At 37.6% G+C, this 18,099-nt stretch overlaps 1 protein-coding gene across 4 annotated transcripts; it reads right to left on the bottom strand.

Moving 5' to 3' along the window:
- Window positions 1–235: 235 nt before the first annotated feature.
- Window positions 236–17,815, bottom strand: LOC120145020 (E3 ubiquitin-protein ligase BRE1-like 2). Of its 4 annotated transcripts, none has more exons than XM_039158933.1 (19): window positions 17,507–17,608; window positions 16,400–16,561; window positions 16,224–16,311; window positions 15,854–16,084; window positions 15,562–15,729; window positions 15,166–15,359; window positions 8,162–8,245; window positions 5,541–5,660; window positions 5,278–5,464; window positions 5,023–5,183; window positions 4,553–4,624; window positions 4,268–4,344; window positions 3,305–3,499; window positions 2,212–2,284; window positions 1,945–2,031; window positions 1,682–1,819; window positions 1,332–1,534; window positions 677–839; window positions 237–574 (listed from the first exon to the last, which is right to left on the bottom strand). In XM_039158933.1, the coding sequence occupies exons 1-19, from the start codon at window positions 17,606–17,608 to the stop codon at window positions 443–445; spliced, it is 2,637 nt and encodes an 878-aa protein (XP_039014864.1). In that variant the 3' UTR covers window positions 237–442. The 4 variants fall into 4 exon arrangements, with proteins under 4 accessions (XP_039014866.1, XP_039014864.1, XP_039014867.1 ...); XM_039158934.1 differs by having other exon boundaries at window positions 443–574; window positions 17,546–17,812; XM_039158935.1 differs by lacking the exon at window positions 4,553–4,624 and having other exon boundaries at window positions 236–574; window positions 17,507–17,815.
- Window positions 17,816–18,099: the final 284 nt, after the last annotated feature.

Genomic DNA, 18,099 nt, shown 5'->3' on the forward strand with positions numbered 1-18,099 from the left:
CAACATAATATTTCATGTACTAACTCAACATAATGGAAACGAAGAGTCAATCCACAAAATACAATTCAAATGATTCCCTACTCAAATTTTATCATAATCCAAAATATAAGTTTGTTTTCACCTTATACCCCTGGCCTGCATTACATGCTCCTTCAATTCCAACATTAAACAAAACTTGTAAGAAAGTAGACAACCAACAGATCCAGAGTTCCAAAGGAACAATTTCCTGATTATTTACATAGTTTGATTTCCATTTACAATTGACATACGTGCCATACTATGCTATGCCGATCAAATTATTACATATGAACAAGGAAAAAAGTAACATATTTATATCTATAACTATCAAGTTCGGGCCCAAAGGGGCATCCATGGTTTCCAGATGCTAACTCTAACCTAAATCACAATCAAAATACAAGGGCCATGGGAGGGACAGACCTTTTCATATTTTTACAAACCGAACATCATTCTGACCAAAAGCGGTTCCACAGCCGGGGCACTTACGGTGCCGTAGCTCTAAATTCCTTTGTATGCATGGATTGCAAAATAGGTGATAACATTTCACAATTACGACCTGCCCGATATGAAAAATAACACCACACCCATCAGTGCAATCTGAAAGGTCAAGGAAACAAACATATACAAGTAACAAATTATGCCAGCATAACACACTCACCTCCTTCGGCCGATCGAAACATACACCACATTTGAGAATATTCTTGCAATTCTTGATCTCATCCTGAAGCTTCTGTAATGCAGTCTCTCCAGTCTCAGAACTCAACTCGGCAACCTGACTATTCAATTCATTAAGCTCTTCCTCAAGCTTCTTCCTCTGGCTTCTGGATTTAGAAGGAAAAAAAAACCATTTCAACAGAGAGAGTTAATTTGAAGATCACCTAAATAATTTAATTAAAATATGAAAAGAAAATGGGTATGTATTCTGCAATGAAACATGTCTGAAGTCCTGAGGGACAAATTACAACCCGGGGAAAGCCTAAGGTGAAACGTGCCAGCAAGAGTATAGGTTAAAGCATTGTTATTGTAGCAATTGTTGACCATTATGACATGTCTAACACTCTTGATGGCTATAACCTCAAAGGACCCCCAAAAAACATGAAAAAAGTTATCCATGGCACACACATACTTGTACCAAGAACTCACAACTGAGTCCAAGTAATGTTACTAATGTAGGAGAAGTGCAATTCTTTTTGTAGCCGGATAACATACATATAACCTTTTCATCTTCTAATTCCACCAAAATATGATACAAATGGGCAAGGAAGAAATATAAGCCTGGGAAATCCACCAAATACGGAGTAAAGAAAACTCACTGTTCCTTATCCAACCTTGATTGGAACTCATCCACCTTTCGCTGGAGCTGCTCATAGTCCTTCTCACAAGATGCTGCAGAAGATTTAAGCCATTTGAACTCCTTGTCAGCATCTGCTAACTCCCACTTTGCAGTTTCAAGGCTAATCATAAAATGTCTATCCTCTTGTGTGAATTTAACAGCATCTGTCAAACAAACTTTCATCTGCAAGGTTTAAGTTACAGGTTGGCCAAGAAAAGCTATCGGTTGATAATTAAGTAAATAAATGAATGAACGAATAAAAACATAACACATTTAGAAGGTAAATTTTGTGGAATGAATTATAGTTAGCACGGTACTGACAAATTTTACCTGCTCCTCACCCTGTACAATCCTCATCTTTACAGATTCAATTGATGAATTGACCTGCTTAAGTTGCCTTGCTAATGTCTGCTTTTCAGAGAGCAAGGAACTATGTGTCTGACTTGTCTTTACGCTCTCAGAGACGAGCTGCATTTAATCCCGTCACATTACAAAAGTGGCCCAAGCATCAAGACCAGATAATAGAACTTAACTGACAATATACAGAATGGAAGAATACTGTCAAAATACAAAGCACGTAATATGCAACGGACCTTGATATTGTAGTCATCTCTCTCAGTCATCTGCTGCAACAGGTGCTGGTTCTGTGCCTGCATATCTTCATATGCCTGGCCAATGGTCTGGAAAAAAAATAAAAGAGAACTCTCAACCACATGCAGACAAAGAAAAGGAAGTAAACGGAAAATGTAGTACCCAGGGAAAGGCAGCTCAAGCAACTCAATTAATGTGAGATAAGGGCAACAGAAACCAAAACTGAATAAATACTTTTTTTTCCTAAGAAAAGAGAATCTCAGAGAAACCTCAATTTCGGAAATATATGTTTCTGACTCTCCATCTTTACTTTTAATAGCCTCCTTGAGCTCCAAAACATCCCTGTGATTTATTTTCGGATAAAATAGTTACATAATAATACTAAATGGAAATTTTGGGAAATGAAATGAAACAAATCATAAAAATAGAAAGGATTAAAGTAAAAATAAACCTCTAAACTACACCCCCTTTTTGCTTTAAGTCCTTAAACTATTATATGTAACCATTTTAAGTCCTGCTATTTTTTCAGTTAATTTTTTCCAGCCAACAAGATGTTGACATGTCACAAAAACTAGTTACTTGTTTTGACCAAAAATATAGTTTAGCGACTTAAAGCAAAAAAGGGGCATAGTTTAGGGGCTTACTTTGACCAAAAAATAGTTTAGGTACTTAAAGTAGTTACATATAATAGTTCAAGGATTTATTTTAACCAAAAAATAGTTTAGGGACTTAAAGCAAATAAAGGGTATAGTTTAGGGGTTTATTTTTAGTTTAAGCCAAATAGAAACCATAAACTTCTATTCAAAAACTACAACTCTTACGCAAACACAAAAATTTTGCATTAAGAATTTCGATCATACTACATGTGTAGTTTGGTAACTCATAATAAGCATTTTACCCATAAAGCATCAATTGATTTAATGTTTAATTTTACATTAAGCTTGATTTGTTTCCTTTCTAAGGCTGATATACTTTTGTATAAATACCTAATTCTACATGTGACTAATAACTTCATTTCATCTCTTCTATCAACAACAATCACCTATACGGTGACATGAGGAAAATAATGGAATTTAGCAGTTTTCATGTGAAGTAAGAGCTTAAATAAATGCTCAAAGGACAATAAAGGCAAACTTGAGAATTCTGAAAAAGGCGCATTGGCTGTTTTAAAATAACCTAAATATCCTAAAGATCTTAATAAGTTACAATTAAACCCCTAAAATATAAAATAAAATTCCTATGTAATTTAATTCACAACTTGCATATTTGCATCCTCAATCAACCTCCTTTCAGTCAAATTGCTATGAGTATCATTGCAAACCAAGTAAAGTAACATCAATGAAATAACGTTCAGATACAAACCTCTCAGAAGTATCCAGTTTAGCTCTTAAGTCAGCTATTTCAGCTTCAGCAACAGAAAGCCTTTCTTGGCAAGCAGCCTCGGCCTCGTTAGCAGCTTTCACTCTTAGTTCTAGACTATGTTCATCCAAAGCATTTTTCAAGATTTCAGCTTGTGAATAAGCTTTATTTCTTGATTCTATTATTTCCGTCACATCTCTGAAATTTAAGTCAAGAACCTAAATTATTTATTAATAGAAAGAAACAATATCAAAATTCCCAGGTCAATCTAACAAGATAAAACAATTAAAGAACGGAACTTCAAACTCAGAATCGCTTACAGCTTCTTGCTTTTGTGTGCATGGAAATTGTGTGCATGGAAATCAGAAGCAACTGTAAGTTTTTATCTCACCAACAAGAAAAGAAAATATGTAAACATTGAACTTAAAATATTTTTCTATTTCAGTATCAACTTCTATAAAAATTAAAATTCTAGGTTTGTTTAATAACAGTTTAGCACAAAAAGTCAGTTGCTTCTAATTTAGGGAGCACTAATAATAGATTTGTTTCACATCAAGCACGAAGTACAAAAAAATGCACAAAGAGGAAGTCAGATGAAAATTTAACAGGGAGATCCACATCTTGTATGTAGAACTAAGGAAGTTATTTCTTATTTCATTGCATTTTCATGTTCTTACTCTGTGTGTCCCGATAAATTCAAAATTAAAATTCTAGGCTTGTTTAATAGCAGTTTCACACAAAAAGTCATTTGCTTCTTAATTTAGGAAGCACTAATTATAGATTTGTTTCACTTCAAGCATGAAGTACAAACAATGCACAATCCAAGGATTTACACACCAAAAAAGTCATATGAAGATTTAACAGAAAGATCCACATCATGTATATAGAACTAAGGAAGGTTTTTCTTATTTCATTGCATTTTCACTTTCTTACTTTGTGTCCCAATAAATTCTCAAATTAGCATACCTATTATCGTAGCCTTCTTGACCATACATATCCAAGAAGATTTGCAATTCCAATTTTTCCTTCTGCAATTTCTCAATCTGCATAAGTGAATATTATTCAATAATAAATATCTTATTCATCATAGAAAATAAAAAACTTATACATAACAAGCAAAGGTGGCTGGAATTTCTAGGGAAGTAGGATTCAAGACCAGATTCCAGCCCCAGCTGACGCATTTCCCTTTTCCCCAATATTGTAATGAGCAAAGAAGGGGGAACAAGAACTGGATCAAAAGAATAGGCATACCAAATCATTGAGAGACTTGATTTCCACAATCTGTTCAGCACACTCTTCTGCCAAGCACTTTTGTAGGTTTGTCTATTGGAAATTTTTAGATGAAGGCAAAAAGATTAGAGATTGAACAGATTTGATCAACCAATATGTTTAAAATATTGACAATTAGCAACTAAAAAGTTCCAAAACATTCAAATTTCATATTATAAAGATCTTTCTTCATTCTACACAAAAAGTTAAGAAATTTTGATCCATTTTGGGAAAAACCACAACCTTCTTCAAATCAGATGCTTAATAATAAAATGAAACACTAACAAAACAGGAAACTGACTTTTTTTGGATAAGTGGCACATAACATTGAAAGAATAAAAGGGAACATTAAATGGTGGTGCACAAATAACTTCCAAAACGATATTCTGTCCATATTGGAAACTTTCAAACTTTTATTCCCCGAAAAGAACTAATAAGGATAAGATAAAAACCTTATCACTTAGCAAAACTTTTAGTGTTTGGACTTCTTCAAGCAGAGAAATCGCTTCATGTGCAGTCTCCTTCCAGCGGTTCAACTGAGCTTCCATCATTCCCATTTCCTTGGACAGAGCTGATGCCATCACACGAATTTCTGCTTTAATATCATTTCTTCCTGAGAAAGGTAGCATTTAAATAAACCAAAAGATCCAAAATTTCCACCTTAAATTTATAACTTTAAAATGTACAACCCCAATTTACTATTTTACCTGCATCTTGGATAGCTTCTTCCATTTTAATTTCAAGATCATTTCTTTCTATGATACACTTCTGAAGCTGCTGATTTAGCTCTTCAATTCTAGAACCAGCATTATCAATTGCATTCCTAACAGAATCTGCTGACTCAACTTTCATATTTAGTTCTTTCTCCCTCCTCGTGACAAGTAACCTGTCAGTCTGAAACTATACTTTCAAGACAGCAAAAAGTTATCAAACAACAAAAGCATGTGAAAAAGGATACAAGCAGCTAAACCTGCAGAGCATCTGAGAGGGCTTTGTATTGTTCCATTTCAGCATTCCAATGCTGAAGCTGATCATTTAACAAAGTGTAAAGCCGAGAAGATTGTATGAATCTGTCATCCTTCAGTTCATTCTAAAAGAATAAAATTTTGTGAATTAAATTACTAGAACACGTAGTGTTACTCAAAACAACATTTTAACTAAAAAGAAAAACAACAAGATCAAAAGAGATACAGGATAGATGAAAGTTCAAATTCTAAAAATCAGGCGTTTTCAAGAAATTTATTTCTTTATCCCTTTTCATATCTCTTAGATGGCGAGTAAGGTGAGAAGATCTGTTGGAAAAAATTGCGTTACAATGATCATTTTCAATATTCCAGAGTGTCTTCATCATCATGGTCTTTGGTTATTATTCAATAAATATGGCGAGGTGGTTGATTCTTTCATCCCTAAAAAAAGAAGCAAGGGAGGAAGTAGGTTTGGCTTTGTCCGCTTCACCAGATTGGAGGATGCGAGGAAGGCTATCAACTGTGCTGATAGATCTTGGATTCAAGGTTTTAAAGTCAGGGTTTTCATGACGAGATTTCAACCTCGTGAAGAATTCTGGAGAAAGAAGTTTTCTGGTCCAAAACCAGCCGAGATCATGAGTAAAGTGGAGGATGATACTCATTTAGAGGCTCTCATTGTCGGTGTTGTTGACGAGGATAAGCTCTTAACTCTCAGAATTAGCTTGGTAGGTTGGTGCAGAAAAATTTTAAAAATGAAAGAGTTGGCTGCTCTTATGCACAAGGAATGCATATTAGGTCCGAAAATTATGAGGTTAAGTGGTTTAGCAATTTTAATCTTTTTTGAAGATGAAGAGAGTAGGGATTATGCTCTTAATAATCAGATTGGGGCGTTGAAAAACTACTTTGACAGTGGAAGTGTGGTCGGAAAATTTTCAGTGCAGTAGCCGTCGGGCATGGCTATCATGCAAAGGGATCCCACCGTTTGTGTGGAGTCTTTCCACCTTCAGAAACATTGCAGACAAATGGGGAAATCTTATCTCCATTGAGGAAGGGACCTTAAATCCCGGCTCGTTTGATAGGGCATTGTTTCAGATAACTACGAACTGTCAAGCTCGTGTCGAAGACTATTTAGATTTGAAAGTCGGGGATCGGGTCTATATAGTATATGTTTCTGAGTTTGAACCTTGTTTCAGCCCAGAATCTGTCTAGGTAGATTCGTCCTTGATGGAAAAGGTAGTTGCCTACTCGTTATCCACGGTGGGGGAACTCGTTGGTGACTCGCCAGTAAAGCCTGTCGAGATGGAGGAATGTGTTGAGGAAGCAGGAAGAAGCGTGGACTCATCGGAGGAGAAAAATTCCGAGCGGTGTTCTGAGGAAGAAGACAGTCTATTATGTTGTATGGGGAACAGAACTAGAGGCAGCAACTTGTCAGGTGAGGATGAGGAGGAAAGGAACATAGGGGAGGAATTAATTATGGGACTGAGGAATATTGTTGATGGTCAGGGGATGGTAAAAACGAAAATTGAGGAAGTAGTGGAACACGAGGAAGTGCTGGATCACGCGCAGAGAGAGGCAAAAAATGAAAAAAGGAAAAGTTGTGAGACTGCACGTGCTTATGAGGGAATGAAGGATTATTTAATAGATTTCCCCATGTTGGATGGTCATGTAGAGTCAAAGGTGGTGTAGGATGTGATTAATGTGGGCCTTTCAAATAATTGTGCATTCAAAAGATCCAAGGGTGAGGCCAGGCAGGACCGGAAAGCAAAGGAGGGGAAAAACAATAATTACAGCTCTCTCCAGATATTTCAAGGAAAATATCCGGCTCCCCAATGAACGTCTAGAGACTGCCGCATCAAGATTAATCAGAGTAAGGTGCAACGTGAGGAAGATTTGTCTGAACTTGAAGGTAGAATCTTATATGATTCTGACTTTCAAGTAAGGTGGTAGAGACAAAAGAAGGAAGCGAAAGAATCCTTACAGATCGAGAAAGAATAGGATATAGAGTCTAAAGGCTCATGAGTGTTTTTGATTTCGGAACATTATAGCAGTGGAAGTATTGAAAGATGCAATATGTAGTGAATAGTTTTCGGGGACTCAAATATGATTTTTGATTTTGGAGTTGGAGGTTCGGATGATCTCCGTTGTCAAGTCGAGTAATTAGTGGCAGATTGGCAGATAGAGTTTTTTCGAAGTTTGTTTTGTTCAACTCTTACCGTGTGGAACCTCATGGCTTTAGTGTTTGAATTTGGCTTCTATGGTTTGTGTCAGCTGATTTATTTGGCTTCTATTATAGTTGTATTGTGTTGTGTTGTATATCGGGCCAAGTTCTGGTTAGTCATATTGGAGTTGTTGTAGCTGCGATGATTAGGCAGTTAGTGTTGTTGTTGAGGGTTGTATTCGGTTGTTTTTGGTTTTTTGTCTATGTTGGGGGTGGCTCTCTGTTTGTATCTTATGTAATTTCTTATGTTTAATGAAATCTTAAGGCACTCTTTTCCTCCTTCCTCTGATTAAGGAGCTTCTCTACAAGCTCCTTTAATCAAGAAGGGGGTTTTTAACGAGGCCTTCAATTCCTATAAAAAAAACTAAAAAGAAAAACAAATTTCAAAGGAAAAAAATTCAAGCAAACCTGAAGATCCTTAAGTTGTTTTGAATATATTAGGTACTGTTCCTGCACGTCTTGAAGTTCAGAAAGCCTATCTTCTGCCACTATCTGCAACACTTTTTTTGATAGGAATAAAAGGCCTCAAAAAACCCCCTTGGTGGTTAACGGAACTTAAAAATAGTTCCTTGATCCACACAAGGAGGAAAGGAGTGCCCTAGGATTCAATAAATTCAAATATAACAAAGTATACAACCCATCTCCCTCAAGAGAGATAAAACCAAAAAGAAACAGCCCTCAACAGAGCATAATTCACCCAATACCCGCCTTAGCTAGGACATCCGCCTCTATATTGGCTGTCCTACTAACCCACCTAATATAACCTTCAAAAACACTAAGCTTTTGAATAATGTCTTTAACTATTTGAACATAAACAACAGGACAAGAGACCACATCCTTAATCCAGTCAACTGCCACCTGACTATCACTCTCAATAATCAATCTATCTTTAACCCTATGACGAATAGATTCAAAAAAATCTAAACCCTTTAGGATAGCCTTCAATTCCATTAACGTTGGGGGCCCCGGACCAGCCGGCTCTTTGAAGGAACCAAGAATCGAACTAGACATGTCTTTCAAAATACCACCTAAGCCACTCCTCTTCCAATCACTCGAGGTAGCCGCATCCACATTAAGTTTAACGAAACCTTTTGGAGGTGGGGACCAAGGAAACACGGTTGAAACCCGATAAGAATGGGATGAGTAGGAATCCACTATGGACGGGTCAGCAATAATATCATCCTTGGAAATACTAACATGAGTTTCCTTAGCTAGAAACCATGAAGCAAGCCTGCACCTTGCAAGAAAGAAAATCTCTGCTCGATCAAGCTTCCCTCCTTCAAACACAATAAAATTCCTGGTCTTCCAAATTGTCCATAGAACAGCTCCAGGAATGAATGGCCAGATAAGAGAGTTGGACTTCAAGTCATTCCAAGCCAATAGGAATCTTTTAGCCTCTGTATGAAAAACCGATTGAAAATTCCAATATCCCAAGAATTTCATCCAAATTGGCCAAACAAACGAACATGAAAAAAATAAATGCGATGAAGACTCTTCTTCAAGATTACAGAAAGAACACAAAGTATCATTTATGCCCTGAACACCTCTCTTAACCAGAGCTGTCTTGACCGCCAACTTCTTTAATATAACTTGCCAAAGAAAAGTCTCAACTCTTGGAGGCAACAGACCCCTCCAAACATTAGACTTCCAAAATTTAGCTTCCTCTGAATCGGGAGAACCCGAATAAGACAGGTTGACACATGATTTCACTGTATAAACCCCTTCCCCATTCCCCTTCCAAAACAATCCATCAGTGGCATCAGCAGAAATAGAGAAATCAGAGATAACAACCATCAAATTTGCCCATTGCTCAAATTCCCAGTCATTCAACTCTCTCCTCAACTGAACGTTCCAAATCCAACCCCTTGAACTGAACTCCCCAAACTGAGTTAATCTTCCTTCTTTATTTACTGCAATAGAAAATATTCTAGGGAACAATACCATCAACGGATGATCCATAGTCCAATTGTCTTGCCAAAACCGAATGCTCCTCCCATTGCCAATTTTAAAGCTATATTTACCTCTGATACTACAGCCCAACGAATCAGCATTATAATGGTTTCTCACCATATCTCTCCACATCCAGGATAGTTTAGGAGAGACTTTACTGTCAAACTGCATCAAGGAAGGATCCAATTTATATTTGATGCAGAGCAATTCCCTCCAAACCGCCTCCCTCTCAATAGCAAACCTCCAAGCCCATTTTTCCAAGAGTGCCCTATTCACCACCTTTAAATTAGGAACCCCCAATCCTCCTTCAATTTTAGGTTTACAAACATCGGACCAGCTTACCCAATGTATCCTCTTTCTCCCATCACCACCTCCCCACAAAAAATTTGACATGATAGAATTTAGAGTCTTGTAAACTGATGCTGGAACCTTGAACATTGACAAAAAGTAAATAGGGAGTGAGCATAGAACTGATTTAATTAGAACTAGCCTGCCTGCCAGTGACAGAGAGGAGCCTTTCCATCCCGCCAGCCTCTTATTAAAGCTTTGAACCACTGGATCCCATAGAATGTTGGAGTTCCTATGTGGACCTAGAGGGAGTCCCAAATATTCTGAGGGAAAAGAGCCCACTGAACATCCAATCATAGATGCCCAACCCTTAATTTCCTCTTCCTTTAAGTTCACTCCAAATAATTTACACTTCTTTAAATTCAGCTGTAGACCAGAAATAATCTCAAACACCCGAAGAACCCTCTTTACATTCAAGATCTGTTTTTCCGACGCCCCACAGAACATAATAAGGTCGTCAGCAAATTGCAAATGGGTTAAATTAAAATTCCTCTCCTCCTTTCTAATGACCAGACCCGAAAAGAGCCCTCGTGAAACAGCCTTCGCTATTAATAGATTCAATAGTTCCCCAACTATATTGAACAACAATGGAGACAAGGAACAGCCCTGCCGAAGACCCCTCGCCATAGGAATTTCCTCAGTTGGGACTCCGTTCACCAAAACTGAAACAGTCGCTGAAGTGACACATTTCGAAATCCAACCTATCCATCTAGAACCAAAGCCCATTTCCTTCATTATTCTGAACAAAATAGGCCAGTCAAGAGTATCATATGCCTTCTTGAAATCAGCCTTAAAAACACACCCTTTTAAACCATTCTTCCTCCAAAAGTCAATCCCTTCATTTGCTATAAGAGAACAGTCCAGGATTTGCCGACCGGGGATAAAAGCGAATTGACTTGGACTGATCAAATCTGAAATGCAGCTCCTAAGTCTTCTTGACAGACATTTCGATAGTATCTTATACAATCCACCAACAAGGCTTATAGGTCTAAAATCGTCCAGTCCACCAATGTTAGAAATCTTAGGAATAAGAGTGATGAAAGTGTGATTTACACCATGTTCCCATTCCTTCCCCAAGTAAAAATCATGAAAGAATTTCATAATATCTACCTTTAGGACCTGCCAAAACCTCTTAAAAAATCCCAAATTAAAGCCATCAGGACCCGGAGCTTTGTTGCTGCCACAAGATTTCACCACTTCCCACACTTCCTCCTCAGAAAACTCCTGTTCTAAGAACTGCTTCTGCTCCAAAAAAATTCTGGGAAAATCCAGATTCAAATCATCAATCTCTAAAGTAGTTCGTTCATTATAGATCTTAAAAAAATACTCTTTAACTATGGCCTTAATTGCCGTTGGGTCTTCCACTGTTTCCCCTTTGAAGTTTAAAGCAAGTAGAGCATTCCTTTTATTCCTAATCGTAGCACAAGTGTGGAAGTATTTAGTATTGCGATCCCCATCAACAATCCATTTAGTTCTCGAGTACTGAAACCAGATCTGCTCCTGAATCCTGTAAAGCTTCCACAATTCTGCTCTTAGATTCTTCAATTCAACTAATACCTCACTGTCAACCGTTCCTTGCTTCTGTTGAATATCATCCTCTATCAACGAAATTTTCTTCTCTAACTCAGAAATCAAAGCACCTGGATATTTCACTCTGTTCCCAGACCACTTCTTAATTGCATGTTTGGTGTTCCTCATCAGACTAAAAACGCCTGCCTCGTTCTGACTATCCTTACCACTCTGAAAAGAAGAAACAACCAGATCCTCAAAACCCTCCTCATCCATCAAATAATTGAATAATCTAAAGGGTTTTCTGCCCCAGTCCACCCCTTTATTCTCCAGAACTATAGCATTATGATCTGACAAGGATCTTGGTAGAAGCGACTGCACAACGCCCGGAAACAGCTCTAGGAAACGACAATCAACCAAAAAACGGTCCAATCTAACAAAAGTGGGATTATCTTGGTTATTACACCAAGTGAACCTACCCCCGTTCAAAGGAAGATCAATCAAACCCGTATGGAGAATGAACTCATTAAAGATCTCCATTGAACTCCTACTTTGACCCCTTCCCAATTTCTCATCTTCTTGTAAATATACATTGAAATCCCCTCCGACACAAATGGGATAAGTCTGTCCACTAAGAAAACTGCTTAATTCTTCAAAAAAACCAGATTTCTCCTCCTCCACTGATGGACCGTAGACATTGATGAAACCACACCCGGAATCAATACTCCGAAATTTACCGAAAGTAGCAATGAATCTCCTGCTAACAAACTGATTCTCCAGCTCAAAAACATTATCATCCCAACAACACAACAGGCCCCCCGCTGATCCAACTGAAGGAGATTCCAAAATTCCTTTAAGTTTATTAATTCCACTCCTCCTAAAAAAAGACTTCCTAAATTTCTCAGTCTTAGTTTCTTGCAGCCAAAGAAAAGTAGGATTAAAGTTGGAGACTAAATTCTGAACAGCCCTCCTTTTCTCGTTTTTCCCCAAACCCCTAACATTCCATGAACATATTACTAGCTTTGTCATCATCAAAAAGGAAATAGGTGCAGACACACTCCTCAAACAACCAATCCTTTATTAACCCCATTTACGCCTTTCTCTAAAGCTATGATTTTATCCAAAAAGGCTTCTTTCCCTTCCTTAAAAGACACACCCAAAAGCTTGCTAACCTCCCAAGTTTCCACCGCTTCTTTCAACAGAATCGAAAAAGCTGAGGAGGATGCTGTATCAATGCTCACCTTGTCAAGGGCTTCACGATACAGGATCCTTTTAGTTCTTCTCTTCCTTCTAATCAGCAAACCAGATTTGGACTTATGGCCACCACCTTCTGAAAAGTAACCTTCAATCTCCCTTCCTACACTCCCACCCTCATATCCTTTGTCAAGATAAGGATCAAGACTCCCCTCGGCAATGTTCTCTGCTGATAAACAGAGCTGAATATTCGTACTGGAATCAACATCTAGCTCCCTCTGCTTAACTACGGCATCCCCTGTTTCAGACGAGATGTTCAACAAATCCCCATACCAGTATCTTCTTTCCCTCGACCTGTTGTAAACCCTTTTACAATTGCTCAGACTTCTAGTTTCCAGCACATTACTCTCTGTTGTAAACTCCCTTCTAGACCGAATTAACTGCCTCCCCCTAGAGTTGTTATTTAAAACCTGTTCCGATGGTCTTAAGTTTTCTTCTTCGGGGTCTATCTCCACACTGAATGGCTTCTCTACAATTGGACTCGATTCCATTCCCTTGGACACTCCCCTGCATTTTCCTGATAAATGGATGTTTTCAATAAATTCCCCAAACTTATTAATTGTATATGCTGGCCCAGAAATAAAACCCGAAAAGTATTTTGACCCAGTCTGCCCAGATTCTTCAGAATGGGCCTGAGATCCATCAGCCGAATAATTTTGACTTCTAATCCCCAAACCTGCATACTCACCAACTTTAAACTTTCCAACAGTCTGACTTTCTGACAGACCACATTTAATATCTTTCCTATCTAAGGAAAGTCTTGCTAGCTGTCTGTCCTCACTAGCTCCTCCAGAAACATGAAACACTCCCTGGTCAATCCAATTGTCCACTGACAAACGATTTTCCCCTGCTGCGCAAGTCTCACCTTCCCCATGAACTGACAACAATCTGTCTTCATCCTTCTCAGACATCCTCTCTTCAAAAAATATCTCACCGGAATCCTCCACCGGAAAATTACTGAAAAACGAACTAGAGTATTCACTTGCTGAACCAATCTTGATACTTACTTTGTATGATCTTCCATACGATCCAAGAGTAATAACCTCTGGAACATCAAAAGGACTTTCCACCTTCAATAAGATTCTTGCCATGGTGAGATCTTCTCTTTTCCTTGTACTATCATGGATATCTACCACACTGCCCCATCTACCAGCCAACTTCTCGAAGAAGGGTTCATTCCAACACAGCAAAGGAACACCTTTTAATTCCGCCATGCAGAAGGCCATTGGTTTCCCAGCTTCATTCAGTAGAGGTTCCACTCGCTCGAACCACTGTTTTAAAACTTCTTCCTTCTTACTCCATAACTCCAGCATCTCCTCATGAGATTTAAGAATTATCACACAAGAATTCCAGACATAGCCCCATCTCGCAATTTGAACATCGTGGCCTTCTTTTAATAATGCCGTCCGAATGAACTCCACTTGAAAGGAGTATTTGATAATCCCTGTTAACGACCTCTTCACCCAGTTGGCGCTGTCTGTTGGGATATGCATCTCAAATATATTTCCCTTGACATTCCTCCTCTGGATATCCTCAGACATTAGACCATTGTTCCCCCTTCTATTCCCATTAGACAACAGAGCATCCCTATAAGATCTATCATCCCTCCTACTTCTATTAATATTATCTCTATCTCTTGATTTTGAAGATTCTGCACTAATCTGACCATCATCATTGTTTGAAGAAGAAAGCAACACCCTTGACCTTGAACGTTCATCCTTAAATCTGGCAGGACTAACTGAGATCTTCCTTCCATCAATCACAATCCCGTTTAACTCCTCAACAGCCCTCTTCAGATCCTCCTCCCTCTTAAAATGAACAAAGGCAAAAGTAGAGAACCTGTATTTTGGATTTCTAGTCTGGCTGGGAATAAAAACTCTCGTAACAGGACCATGAACTAAGAATAATTCCCTAAGCGTACGATGGGAGACCCTTTTACTAAGATTATCGATAAACACCGACCAACACTCAACCGGAACTGACTTTCCTTTCAAATTCTCTCTCTCTACGTTTTTCTCTCTCTCACTCATCTTGACTTGATATTCTCCTCCGGAACTTCCTAAATTTACTTGATACAGTGCACCATCTGTATATGCATGTGTTTGTGTTGGAAGGAAGGGGCTTTACACCCTAAGCTTCTTGAAAATCTAACAATTTTATTTTCTACTTCTTTTACTTAATCCCCTCAATTTGCAGAAATACCGGCTGGGGAAGCAATCTTGCAAGGAATCAACTGATAATTCTAAGGATGGTCTATCTGCAACACTTGTTTAGTAACATATCCTACAAGATTGGTCAAACAAAGATAGAGAAGCAAAAAAGAAAAAGTTTACAGCTACGTAAACCAATACCTTTGTCTCCTCAATCAAATCCTTTATCTCCCGCAAACCCATTGTCTTGTCTGCAGGTTTTTCTGGTGACAAGCTGCCATTTGCTTCAACTGGAGTTGATGCATGCAACCCAGAGGCTATATTCTTCTGCATTTTCAGATCAACTAGTTTTCTTCTGCTTTCTTCAAGTTCGGCCATGATTTCTTCCAGTTCACCTTTCAGTATCAATAAATTATTACATACAATCATGAAAAGACCTAAAAAGAAAGGAACAGAAAATCGAGGCAGATTCTGCCGGTACCAAATTTGCTGTTGTGAATTTCATTTACATATGTTAGGTAGTTTTTGGATGCATCTTATATCTAATTAATAGTGTATAAAATACAAATATCTTCTAAAAGTTGAACTAGCAAATACCTTGAAGCCGTTTAATTTCAGATCGGTCAGTTGAATGGCTGCTTATATATGTTTGAATCCCATCCACATATTCTTTATGCTTCATATGTAGAGCGTTGATCATCTCATGCAAATTTTTAGCCTCTTCTTTCAGCATATCATCAATCTTTGTGAGCTGCACGAGAGTGTCTGAGAAATATGTAAAAAACAATATAAAATTGTGGAAAGAAGTACTGAATAATGGGAAAAAACTGAAAAAAAATCACGTAAAACATGCGGAATGAATAATTACTAAGCAACTGAAAAATCTAACCTTCAACAGATAATTTTCCATTCAAAGAAAAAGTCATGCTCTCAGTTTTCATCATCTCAGCAGAGATGCTATCCTCCAGAGATCTTATCAAATCCCTCGTGGATGAATGGCGAGCAGATAACACTTGTTCAACATAATTTGCAATCCCATCTTTGTCACTAATATCAATAAAATCTGTTTCTAGAAGCCTACAAAGAAACATCTCCTCTACAGGGCATGATGGTATAGAACCTAAAGAGAGCTCAAGTTAATTATTGAGAAAACTTGCACTTACATATTTTTATTATAAAAGATATAGGACCACCTCTCCTAACTCCCAAAAATACACAAAAAAAATTGTTCAACCAACAATTTAAGTTATGATCCAAACCTCTAGAATTGTCAGCATGGTCCAAGATTTGTAAGGCATTATGGCCTCCACCAGCTCGTATTCCAAGCAAGACCATATCATCAACCAACTATATAGCAGAGTAACAATAAACATAATAGAAAAAATCATGATAACAGCAAAAGATGCAGCAGTAAAAGAGTGCCATGAAAAAGTACCTGATTCCAAAGTTGATTCACAGTTATCAATATATCATCATAAGAGCTTTGATTGTCTTTTAGTTCTGTAATTTTGGTTTCGAGATCATGCAACTCATGTTTCTGAATATCTAACTGCTGGACAAGTTTTTGATTCTGGTCTTGCAGAACTGCTGCATCAACCTGGATAAAAAAAAGTCCACACCATTTCAAGTCAAATGGGTAAGAGAAATAAAATACAAATTCATGTACATACAGGGAAAAAATCAAAATTGATTTTTTGAATTTTGAATTTACTTAACATGTTCACCAGCCTTACAAATTGGGGTGCAATTAGAAATAACCTGATCGTAGCAAGATGAAAGTATGAAAAATCAAAGCATGGATAAAAAGTGAAAGGGAAATTCAATCAGGAGGCAGGTGACAGAACATCTCCACTCACCGAAAGGTATGCCTAATATTGAATTAGGTCGTGCAAAGGGCTTATCTTCTCAACCCAGAAAATGTGTAAACTGGTAGCGGACCAATGGTGCCCATGCATATGATTAGACGCTTAATGAACCAAATTAATGATAAGTCTAGGAACGGTTTGAATCAGAAAAGAGACCACCATATAAGTAAAAATTAGACCACTCACGTTGTGATCAAAATGGATTTGCATAACCCAGCAGACAACTTCAGAGAAAATGTTTTTTTTCTTCTAACCCTAGTAAAAACCCACAGGGGCAGGGGAATCGAGTATCACAGAAAACTACTTCTATCAACAATTATCAATTCAATTAAATCACGATTTCATAAATGATCCGCAAAAACTTAAATTTTCCTTCTATTCCAAAGGAGAGAGCATTTGAAGTCGAAAGTTTCGATGAGTAGTTAAACAAAATAGTAATAGCAGTAAAAAATTTAGGCTATAAACTGTTGAAAGAAATGTCCATTAATTACATATGAACATTTCTTACCGGCGGCGACCAGACAAAAACAAAATTCATTCCATAGCCAATTGTGATTTGAGAATAAATTACAGATGAAAGATTAAAAAAATAGCGAATATAAAAATGAACGCCCATTAATTTGAGTAGGAAATAAATCAAAATTTTCTATTAAAAAAGTATGAGAAAGAGATATTACGGATTTGACATGATTGGGAGAAGTGGAGGAATAACGAACCATGGCGGGAGAATCCAAGTGAGGTCTCTTCTTTTCTGGTTCTTCAGATTCAAAGCTTTCCATTTAATGATGCTACTATTAGTGATTTGCACACCCTCCTCCCCTCTCTTTCACCACTGATCACTCTTTCGCCACACCATCAAATCCTATCACCATGCGTTCCCAAAACCCTAAAAAATTCTTCTCGCTCCGAGAAAGAGAGAATCCAGGCATAAGCTTTCTACAGAGTAAAGAAGATAAACAGTTAATACGACGACGTTAACCGTTCGGCCTTGTTGCTCTCCAACCAGCATTCCCCAATTTGCAGTAGTTTTGTATTATCTCAGCCCTAAATACTGAGAAGAGCCCGCCAGCAAGCCCGAGGCCCAATTATTCTGTGCTCAATTGAGTACCTGTGTTTATCTTATGGAAAATGACTTTTTTAAAAGTAAATATTATTTAAATTTTAAAATGTTTATGTACAAAACAACTGTGTTTGAAACTTTTTTCTGATTTTTTTCAAATAAAATAAATTGGGAATGTTTGGAAAACAACTGATAGTTGATTCCAGTAAT

Source organism: Hibiscus syriacus, unplaced genomic scaffold (assembly GCF_006381635.1).
Source record: "Hibiscus syriacus cultivar Baekdansim isolate YM2019G1 unplaced genomic scaffold, ASM638163v2 tig00110893_pilon, whole genome shotgun sequence".
Taxonomy (NCBI): Eukaryota; Viridiplantae; Streptophyta; class Magnoliopsida; order Malvales; family Malvaceae; genus Hibiscus; species Hibiscus syriacus.